At 46.9% G+C, this 11690-nt stretch overlaps 1 protein-coding gene across 2 annotated transcripts in view; it reads right to left on the bottom strand.

Annotated features, from left to right (window-relative positions):
* The window catches only part of SLC35G1 (solute carrier family 35 member G1), a 59260-nt gene extending 47983 nt beyond the window's left edge, over positions 1-11277 (bottom strand). Inside the window, exon 1 of one of the 2 annotated variants that reach the window (XM_068257595.1) lies at positions 10946-11276. In XM_068257595.1, the coding sequence (XP_068113696.1) occupies positions 10946-11216 (271 nt within the window). In that variant the 5' untranslated portion in view covers positions 11217-11276. Of the gene's footprint in view, positions 1-10945 lie in introns of both variants that reach the window. The other variant, XM_068257596.1, reaches the window with a different exon arrangement.
* Between the last annotated feature and the right edge of the window lie 413 nt (positions 11278-11690).

An 11690-nucleotide genomic window follows, 5' to 3' on the forward strand; every position in this document is an offset into this window, starting at 1 on the left:
TGGTGCCACGTACCGCACGCCGAGCAGCGCTAAAGTTAGCACGCTTTTGTGAATGAAGACCATTGTATTTATTCTTTTCAGAGTCAAAGAGTTCACTTCCTGACTGACATCAGGAAGTGAAAAAAACCAATCGCTCTGCAAAAGCGCTGTACAAAAAAAGCTAACGCTCAGGTAAGGCCTTAAAAAATAAGCGATTTTATTTATTGTGTAAATTTCACTACTGTTGCTCTTTAAGTAGGTCCCTCCCCCCCTCGCCATGCGCAGTCCAGTGAGCTCTGTTGCCAGGAAATCAGATCTCACAGTAATCACACTCTGTACTGTAAATAAGAGTGTTTTCCCAAGGCTGCGCCCGTATCGCAGCATAGCGTCCTGCCCGCCCGACTCACCCGTATTTTGGCTGCACGGTGACCTTGCGTCAGGGATAAATTGCCGGCCTATTAAGCTGCCACATCAATCTACACTACAGCAAGCAGTACAGATTTCTGAGTTCCATCCTGAGTGCGTTCCAGAAAGGATTGCGCTGCCATTGCATAAGCAGAATTTATATGCAGAGTCATTCTTATTGTAGGATTTCCAGGCTGCTCCTCACACCCAGAGCCCCGGGGGCAGCTGTACAATGTCCTAACCAGACACAGAAAGCAATACTCCCAGCACAGACCGTACTCTCCATGTGACTCTTATCCAAACTCTCACGTGGAAACTTAAAAGGCCAAAAAAATTAAAAATACAATGTAAAATTAAAAATACATGTAAACACATACAAATAAAACTGCTAGCAGATCTGCAAACACTAACATTTTTTGAAGCTGTTTTTCAGAGCGATTTTAGGCATGTTTAGAGACATTTTCTAAACATGTCTGCTGTTTTTTGAAGCGATTTTTATATTTTGTAAGGCCCCATTCACACTAGAGCGTTTTGCTGCGATTTTGGCAAAAGGCTCAAACGCTAGCGCTTTTTAAAAGCAATAGCGTAATGAAACCCTATGGGCCCGTTCTTACTTGGGCGATTTGCGCTAATTGCCGCAAATCGCCCAAAAACGCGAAACGCAAACGCGTCACCTGCACCATTTTCAGGCTATTTCCCGGCAATTGCATTTCAGTGCTATAGAAGCGCTAAATGCGATTGCGGCAAAATCGCCGCACTGTACAGTGATTTTTCCACGTGAAATTGCAGAAAAATCAGGGAGCTCAGGGCCCATTCACACTTGCAAATCGCAAAATGCTAGCGCTTTTGCTAGCATTTTGCTCTGGCAATTTTTGGTGATTAACGCAAAAAAATTGCCATTCACACTTGGGGCGATTTTGCGCGATTGCGATTAGCGCTTCTATAGCACTAAACGCGATCGCCGGGAAATTGCCTGAAAATGGTGCAAGATACAAATTTGCGTTTGTCGACTTGCGCAAATCGCCCAAGTGAGAGCGGCCCATAGGATACTTTTGCACTAGCGCTCTAAAACTGTGTTTGCGCGTGAACGTGAAATTTCACACGCAATCACGACTTTTCGCACGCAATCGCAAAATTTCTTGCAAAAACACGATCTTTTAATGCAGAAATTCGTGCAAAAAGTCATGATTGCGTGCGAAAGTTTGCGAACGCGCACAAATGCGAAAATGTACGCGAAAGCACCTGTGATATGAGTTGTCACGCCTTACCGAATCAAGCCCCTGGTGTGCACATCCCTAAAGGTGGCCATACATGGTACAATTTTTCATTTTTTTGATTAGATAATTTAATTCGATTATTCCGTTAGATCGAATATAAAGATTTTTCCAGCATGTCCGATCAGATTTTTCTTGAAAAAACGGGATAATGGTTCGAATTTCTTGATCGAAAAAAAAAATATTTTCAACTTTCATTCGATTTGATCCTTTAGATCGAATAAACAGGAAAATCAAACGTTTTTATTGTATCGTGTATACATTTCTTCCAGAGAAAAATTAGCCATAAATTACTTTTCTCCTATGTAGGCAGTAGAAATCTGACAGAGCTGACAGGTTTTGGACTAGTCCATCTCAACATGGGGTAACTATTCTCAGCACGGCCTTTATTGTTTATAAAGACACTCTCTGAAAAGGATTTATACAACGATTCTGGCCAGCCTCCCTGCCCGCTGCACACTTTTTTGGCAGTTGGACAGGGCAACTGCCATTTACTAAGTGCTTTAGAAAAATAAAGAAAACCTTGAGAAGCCCACATGAGGAGATGAGCTAGTCCAAAACCTGTCAGTTCTGTCACATTTTTACTACCTGCTATAAGTGACAGCAGCATTCTCCTAAGGTTTTCATCTCTGGTATCATTTAAAGAGCGGAGCCTGCGGGGGAATGAGGGGATGACGAGAGGAAAGGGAAGACTCTTTAGGACCCAAAGCCTTCTTTCTCCTTAGGTATTTTTTTATTTTTTATTAAGACTTCAGATTCTCTGTAAAGGGAACCTGAACCGAGTAAAATTATTTAAAATAAACACACGATGCGCCTGCAAATATTACATACTTACCTCGCCATCAGTTCCTCTCGGAAGCTCTCTATCTTTTCCAATTCTGACAAGATTTTATCAGAACAGAAATACATCAGTTGCTGTCAGGTATAACTGGAAGGATAACTGATGTGCAAGGTAATGTCCATGTTACCGTATGGCTCAAGTGGGCGATATTAGAGTTTAACAGTGTGCTGATCAAGAAAGCTGTTATGGGGGTAATAATGGCCATTTTCAGAATGGAGGATGGAGAATTCCATTGATGGCAGCGGACAAACAGGATGCAGGAGAGGAGAAAGAGATTGGTGAGTAGACTACACGGGAGGTAAGTATGATGTGTGTATGTTTATAAATAGTTTATTGCAAAAAAAAGTTATTTATTCCTTCTGCTATTTTTACTGCACTTCCTTTTTTTAGGGCTCATTCACACTAAAGGCGTTTCTGACCTTTTTTCAAGCGCAGGCGGTTTTTAAAATCGCCCACAAAACGCTTGTGCAATAAATCTAAATGAGAAGGTTCATATCAGTGCATTGCGTCCGTAACGTGGTGCCTGTACCATTTTTGTGGGACGTTTTTGCTATGATGGAAGGTATAGGAAAAAACGCAAAACGCTCACAAAATCACTTAGAGCAGCAATTGCATTCGCATTTTTAAGAATAAATACATTGCATTTATTATTTTCAGGGTCAAAGAGTTCACTTCCTGACTTGACTCAGGGAGTAAATGCAAAAAAAATAACGCTCTGGGAAAGCGCTTAGATAAGTGCATTTAACAAAAACACAGCACGCAGTGGAGCGCCGGCAGGCGCTAAAAAAAAGTGAACAAAAACGCAAAACGGTTGCATTTTTAGATGTGAACAAGGCCTAACTGGGCATCTTTCTTGAGTGAGCTTTTGGTGATAACTTAATAGCTGGCTAGACAGCTCATATTTATGTTGCAAGACTCAGATAGGAAAAGGGTCTGAACAACTTCACCTGAAAACTCGCCTCACGACGCTGGAAGCTTAAAGAGGAACTGTAACGGCAAAACGTCCCCTGGGGGGTACTCATCTCGGGTGGGGGAAGCCTCCGGATCCTAATGAGGCTTCCCACGCCGTCCTGCATCCCTCGGGGGTCTCGCTGCAGCCCTCCGTACAGCCGTGACGTAATATTTACCTTCCTGGCTCCTGCGCAGGCGCTCTGACGGCTGTCGGCTCCGAAGTAGGCGGAAATACCCGATCGCCGTCGGGTCCACTCTACTGCGCAGGCGCAAGTCTCCGGCGCCTGCGCAGTAGAGCAGACCCGACGGAGATCGGGTATTTCCGTCTATTTCCGAGCCGAATGCAGCCACAGCGCCCCTGCTGGAGCCAGCAAAGGTAAATATTGAACTGACAGTCGGGCCTGTCGCCGGCTGTTCAGAGGGCTGCAGCGAGACCCCCGTGGGACGCAGGACGGCGTGGGAAGCCTCATTAGGATCCGGAGGCTTCCCCCACCCAAAGTGAGTACCCCCCAGGTCTTCTTTTTAAAGTTACAGAGTCTCTTTAATCACAACTACGTCCCGCGACGGCGAGCGCTCCCTTATCTATCTTCTTGCCAGCATGTATGTGCGATGTCATGCACTGGGTGTGAACAGGAAGTCGAGTGATCACGGTACTTTACAACGAGTCATCGGGGATCTAACAGATCCAATCCCCTGTGGCGGTCGTAATCGGCGCATGTCGCTTAGAGACGTTCGCGTGATGGTGCCTGTACCCACATTGTGAGATCGCGGAAACGACAGCACGTTGGGAAAATCGTTGGAAAAATCGCAGGGTGCGCACGCATCTCCTGCTCGAGGGGCGGAGCTCCACCCCGCCTTTAGTCTCCGAGCGGCGATTGCCACTCGGGAGACTGTAAAGACAGCAAAACCGCCATCTATTTACATGTACAGGGCTGCGATCAGCAGCAGCGCTGTACTGGGGACAGCCGTGTGACACGGCTGTCCCCCTGGGAGACAAGAGAGCGATCGGCTCTCATAGGCAGAAGCCTGTGTGCACATGGTCAGTTATGTTGGTTTTTTTTTTATTTTTGGGCCGGAGAGGAGGCGGGAAGAGTCCGCTATTGTAGCCAGCCACATGGCTACTTAATATTCACTGCACTGCAGTGTTTACTTCCTGGAGCGGCCGCTGATTGGCTGGCGGGACCACGTGATGCGGAGTGCTCCGATCACGTGGTCTCCGCAGTGCATAGGACACAAAAGGCGCACCAGGAGCTGCATAACGCAGCTCTAGGTAGCGTCCTCCTCCCACACCGGCAGGCGTTAGGGGCACGTTATGCGACCTATAACGTCCCCTAAAACGCAACGTCCTGGTGGGAAAGAGGCCTTAAAGCTGCTAATAAATTAATAGGTCACATGTTAGATTTGATATACACATCAAATCTTAATGAAAATGTTGAAACATTAACAACCAAAAATCAAATCATTTACAAGATGGAATAAAAATCAAAGCGTTTACAATCAAAATATCAACCTATCTATATTGATGGGTGTTCTCTTTCCAATGAATGCTGATGGAAGAAGGAGAGGAGGTGGCGGAAATCACGTGGCGTTTGTGCGCTTTAGCGCTGCAGAAACTGGTACAAGGCTAACATCTGAGGATACATATTAGACAAGATTTCTACTGTAAACGTTGTCCTATATCCAATGGTAAAAGATCAGTATCTGTATTGATGCACAGATTGTATAGTGTATGCATAGCATATTGGCCTTGCCTACAAAGGGTACTTCCTGCTTTTTGTCACAAGATAAAACAGGCAGAGGAAAGTACAAAGTTATTCATTTGCAAGGGGCTGGGTATCTTTATCTTATGGATGAGGGCACCCTGGCATCCCGGCCTTGTCCTTCCTTGTCTGTCTGAAGACCTGTAATCTGTCCTATGAGAGCAACTGTCAGGCTCAATTCACACGTGCAACTTAAAAAGTGAACCAGAAAAATGATTTAAAATAAACACAATGTGCCTGTAAATTAATGTTACATACTTACCTTGCCGTCAGTTCCTCTCACACGCTCACCGTTTTCTTCTAACAATGATTCCTTCCAGTTATGACTAGATTTTGTCAGAAGTGAAATATATCAGTTGCTGTCAGTTATAACTGAAAAGACAACTGATGTGCAAGGTAATGTCCATGTTTCCCTATGGCTCAAGAGGATGATATTACAGTTTAACAGTGCGCTCACCAGGAAGCTGTTATGGGGCGAATGGTCATTTTCAAAATAAATGGAGGATGGAGAATTCCATTGATGGCAGTGGACAAACAGGATGCAGAAGAGGAGAGAGAGATTGATGAGTAGACTACATGGGAGGTAAGTATGACCTGTGTATGGTTATTTTGATTTTTCATTTCCAGTTCAAATTTGTTTTAATGTACAAACAACAGCAAAACATGATCAGCTGCATGACTTGTTGTTTCCACAATAAGTACGCACACATGCGCTGATCAACTAAACAATCAAGTCATTTAAATATATAAATACTGCAAGCGCTCCAACAAGTCCGCATTTCAAAAGCAAACAGTTGTTCAAACTACTTGTACACATGTGGGCAGCCTGCCTGATAGTCTACAGAGCCTACAGAGGTTATGCAACGTATAATTCTGACATTTCCGAGAGCTCAGTCTGTGTATCACTGTTATAAAAAAGCTGTGGGATCTTTTACTGTGCAGATCACGTGACAGCCGCCAGCAACATCCTGTGTGAGCACTAGGGATAGAGCAGCCAGTAAGCAGTGTATAGAGGCAGTGATCACTATGGATACAGCAGCCAGTATTACATAGGAACAGTGATCACTAGAGATAGAACAGCCAGTGGCAGTATATAGGGGAAGTGATCACTATGGATACAGCAGCCAGTATTACATAGGAACAGTGATCACTAGAGATAAAGCAGCCAGTGGCAGTATATAGGGACAGAGATCACTATGGATACAGCAGCCAGTGGCAGTATATAGGGGCAGTGATCACTATGGATACAGCAGCCAGTATTATATAGGAACAATGATCACTAGAGATAGAACAGCCAGTAGCAGTATATAGGGACAGAGATCACCATAGATACACAGCCAGTAGAAGTGTATAGAGGCAGTGATCACTATGGATACAGCAGCCAGTATTACATAGGAACAATGATCACTAGAGATAAAGCAGCCAGTGGCAGTATATAGGGACAGAGATCACTATGGATACAGCAGCCAGTGGCAGTATATAGGGGCAGTGATCACTATGGATACAGCAGCCAGTATTACATAGGAACAGTGATCACTAGAGATAAAACAGCCAGTGGCAGTATATAGGGGCAGTGATCACTATGGATACAGCAGCCAGTATTACATAGGAACATCGATCACAGGAGATAGAAGTAGAACAGCCAGTGGCAGTATATAGTGGCAGTGATCACTATGGATACAGCAGCCAGTATTACATAGGAACAGTGATCACTAGAGATAGAAGTAGAACAGCCAGTGGCAGTATATAGTGGCAGTGATCACTATGGATACAGCAGCCAGTATTACATAGGAACAGTGATCACTAGAGATAGAAGTAGAACAGCCAGTGGCAGTATATAGTGGCAGTGATCACTATGGATACAGCAGCCAGTATTACATAGGAACATCGATCACAGGAGATAGAAGTAGAACAGCCAGTGGCAGTATATAGTGGCAGTGATCACTATGGATACAGCAGCCAGTATTACATAGGAACAGCGATCACAGGAGATAGAAGTAGAACAGCCAGTGGCAGTATATAGTGGCAGTGATCACTATGGATACAGCAGCCAGTATTACATAGGAACAGCGATCACAGGAGATAGAGCAGCCAGTAATAATATACAGGGACAGAGATCACTATGGATACAGCTAGTAGTAGTATATAGTAGGCCTGAACGATTTTAGGAAATAATTGAATCGCGATTTCTTCAAATCACGCTTTGTTTCCCCTCTGTGCCTGTTTGTTCCCCCCTCTGTGCAGCTCTGTCCCCCGTCTCTCTTTGTGCCCTATTTGTCTATCTCTCTGTCCCCTTTGTGTCTCTCTGTGCCCCCTCTGGGTCTCTCTCTGTGATCCTGTCTCTCTTTCTGCCCCCTTTGTCTTTCTCTGTACTCCTTCTGTGTCTATCTGTGCTCCCTCTGTGTCTATCTGTGCCCCCTCTGTGTCTCTCTCTTAGCCCCCTCTGTGCCTGCTCTGTGTCTCCTTTGTGTGTCTCTGTGCCCGCTCTGTGTCTTTCTGTGCCTTCTCTGTGCCGCCTCTATGTCTCTCTGTACCCACTCTGTGCCCTCTCTGTGTCTCTCTGTACCCACTCTGTGCCCGCTCTGTGTCTCTCTGTACCCACTCTGTGCCTGCTCTGTGTCTCTCTGTACCCACTCTGTGCCCTCTCTGTGCCTGCTCTGGGTCTCTCTGTACCCACTCTGTGCCCTCTCTGTGCCTGCTCTGTGTCTCTCTGTACCCACTCTGTGCCTGCTCTGTGTCTCTCTGTACCCACTCTGTACCCACTCTGTGCCCGCTCTGTGTCTCTCTGTACCCACTCTGTGCCCGCTCTGTGTCTCTCTGTACCCACTCTGTGCCCTCTCTGTGCCTGCTCTGGGTCTCTCTGTACCCACTCTGTGCCCTCTCTGTGTCTCCTCTGTATCTCTCTGTACCCACTCTGTGCCCTCTCTGTGCCTGCTCTGTGTCTCTCTGTACCCACTCTGTGCCCTCTCTGTGCCTGCTCTGTGTCTCTCTGTACCCACTCTGTGCCCTCTCTGTGTCTCCTCTGTGTCTCACTATGGACACAGCAGCCAGTAAGCAGTATATATGGATGGTGATCACTATGGATACAGCAGCCAGTTAGCAGTATATATGGAGCGTGACATCACTATGGATACAGCAGCCTGTAAGAGTAAGCAGTATATATGGATGGTGATCACTATGGATACAGCAGCCAGTTAGCAGTATATATGGAGCGTGACATCACTATGGATACAGCAGCCTGTAAGAGTAAGCAGTATATATGGATACAGGAGCCAGTAAGCAGTATATATGGATAGTGATCACTGTGGATACAAAAGCTAGTAAGCAGTATAAATGGATAGTGATCACTATGGATACAGAAGCCAGTAAGCAGTATATATGGAGAGTGATATCACTATGGATACAGCCAGGGCTGTGGAGTCGGGAAAAAAATCTTCCGCCTCCAACTCCGACTCCTCAATTTCTGAAACCTCGACTCCGACTCCAACTCCGACTCCGGGTACCCAAAATTGCTCAGATTCCGACTCCTTAGTCTAATACTTAACAGGGCTGTGGATTTTGTACAAAAATCATGCGACTCCGACTCCCGACTCCTCAGTTTCTGAAACCACGACTCCGACTCCAACTCAGACTCCGGGTGCCCAAAATTGCCCCGACTCCGACTCCACAGCCCTGGCTACAGCAGCCAGTAGCAGTACATATGGAGAGTGATCACTATGGATACAGCAGCCAGTAGCAGTACATATGGAGAGTGATCACTATGGATACAGCAGCCAGTTAGCAGTAGGGCTGCTCACCGCGTTCCACGGAATTCATTTTTCCACGATTCCGGACGGAATTTGGTGATTCCGTTCCGTCGCATCGGAACGGAATTGCCATAGTGCTATAGCGGAAATTCCACGGAATGATGCGTAATTCCGGCGGAATGTGGAATTTTGTTAGCCAATCACAAGGAAGCCCCTAGAAGAAGCTTAAAGTGAAAACAACAGGATTTCTTCATGAAAATAGGAATCTCTGCACCAATCAGAGGCTTACAAAAACCACCCAAACGGATTTCTGCATGAAAATCTGAATTTTTTCAGCACTAATTACAGCAGGGGACTCAAACTCGTGGCCCGCGGGCCATTTGCGGCCCTCGATACAATATTTTGTGGTCCGCGCCGGCAAAAGCTTCCTTATAGTTCACTTCAGTGCTCCCATGAAATCCGACGCTAAACAAGGGCTGCAGAGCCCCCAAGTCGCCCGGGGGGCAATCCGCCGGCATTCCCTGGAAGGGGCAGAGCTTTCAGATTCAGCTCTGCCCCTCCTGACGTCAATCGCCGCACAGATTGCCTCCTCTCCCCACCCCTCTCTGTGAAGGAAGAGTGAGAGGGGCGGGGAGAGGTGGCGATGCGCCGCGACCGACGTCAGGAGGGGCAGAGCTGAAGCTGACAGCTCTGCCCCTTCCAGGAAATGCCGGCGGATTGCCCCTTGGGCGATTTGGGGGCTCTGCAGCCCTCGTTTTGCGGTGGGGACACGGCGGATTACTTGTAATGGGAGCACTGAAGCGAACTATAAGGTAAAATAGGCAAAATAGTTCGCTTCAGTGTGAATTTGATTTTGAAATAAAAATCAATGCAAGGGACGGGGGGGGGGGGGGAGGTGAGGGGGGATGGGGGCGGGAGCTGCTGATTGTGAAATCCCTTATGCGGCTCAGCCTCATCCCGACTTTGCCTCCTGCGGACCACTTCCAGGTCCCTTGGCTTAAGCGACACCAAAACGACCGCCATGGGACCACCGCTAGGTCCTATGGCATAAGTGACACCTCCTGCGGCGCCAAAATGACCGCCATGTCCCATGGCTTAAGCGACACCTCCTGCTGCAAAAATAAATAAATCAAAGAAAAAACAAACAAAAAACAAATGACCGTGGGAACAGCCACTAGGTCCCATGGGCTACCATTTAGAATAAACGAGGTTTAATTTGCGATTAGTGTAATTTTTCGCGCCGGAATGCGTAATTCAGCGGAAGTGCGCAAAATTCAGCGGACATGTAATGGCGACGGAATTTAGCACTGGCGTAATTCCGCAATTCCGGCGGAACGGAATTTGCGATCATCCCTAGTTAGCAGTATATATGGAGAGTGACATCACTATGGATACAGCAGCCTGTGAGAGTAAGCAGCACATATATATATGGATACAGGAGCCAATAAGCAGTATATATGGATAGTGGTCACTATGGATACAGCAGCCAGTAAGCAGTATATATGAAATGATAACTATGGATACAGAAGCCAGTAAGCAGTATATATAGAGCGTGATCACTACGGATACAGCAGCCAGTAAGAGTAAGCAGTGTATATGAAGAATGATCACTATGGGTACAGCAGCCAGCAGCAGTATATAGGGAGAGTGATCACTATGGATACAGCAGCCAGTAAGCAGTGTATATGAAGAATGATCACTATGGGTACAGCAGCCAGTAGCAGTATATAGGGAGAGTGATCACTATGGGTACAGCAGCCAGTAGCAGTATATAGGGAGAATGATTACTATGGATACAGCAGCCAGTAAGAGTAAGCAGTGTATATGAAGAGTGATCACTATGGACACAGCAGCCAGTTAGCAGTATATATTAAGTGACATCACTATGGATACAGCAGCCAGTACACAGGGACTCTGGCAGGTACAGTGTAGAAGTGGCAGCCCTCAGTAAACTCCGGGATTACAGACAGGAGTTGTGTCACTTCTCACCGGTCTTGTCGTCAGTCACCAGGAGGCGGACGCAGCACATGCAGGGACAGCGGCTCTCCTGTGTGTCCCCGGCCGGGGGGCAGTCAGGGGTGAAGGGGTTACTGTCACCTGGCTCCCCCGTCTCCCCCTCCGCACACAGTTCAGCAGCCCGCCCGTCACTGTCCCAGAGCGAGTGCTGGACGCATCCATTCTTCTCGGGAGGAGGACCCCGGCCCTGTGCTTCCAGCAGCTCTGGATCTTCCTCGCTGCCATCCCGATCCTCGCTGCCCATGGCGGCCCGGTACCAGCTTCTGCCGGCAACGTGTGCGCTCTATATACGACCACAGGGGGCGGCAGAGGGCCATGTTGGAGGGGGCGGGGCCTGCGTGTGACATTGACTCATTGCATTGTATTACATTGTCACCAGCGGGAGACACGTGCTGCCTGCCTGCGATGTGAGTACAATAATCATATACTCGCGCTCTGTGCGTGGCAATGGGCAACAAACTATGTGTAAAATGTGTATATGTACATTACAAGAATATATTGTGTGTGGCTGTATATAGATATACCGGTATATAGCTCGCAACCTCGGCAAATCGCAAAACACAATGCAATTTATTTCATTGTGATTTGACTGTTTCACTGGATACAGTAGGTGGCCATACATCTGTCGACTTGGCGGCCGATCGACCATTCAATAATTATCGAATTCGATGAAAATCGCCACCACCAAAAGCATGCCCGATCAACGATGCAACCAATG

This window comes from Hyperolius riggenbachi, chromosome 10 (genome assembly GCF_040937935.1).
Source record: "Hyperolius riggenbachi isolate aHypRig1 chromosome 10, aHypRig1.pri, whole genome shotgun sequence".
Lineage (NCBI taxonomy): Eukaryota > Metazoa > Chordata > Amphibia > Anura > Hyperoliidae > Hyperolius > Hyperolius riggenbachi.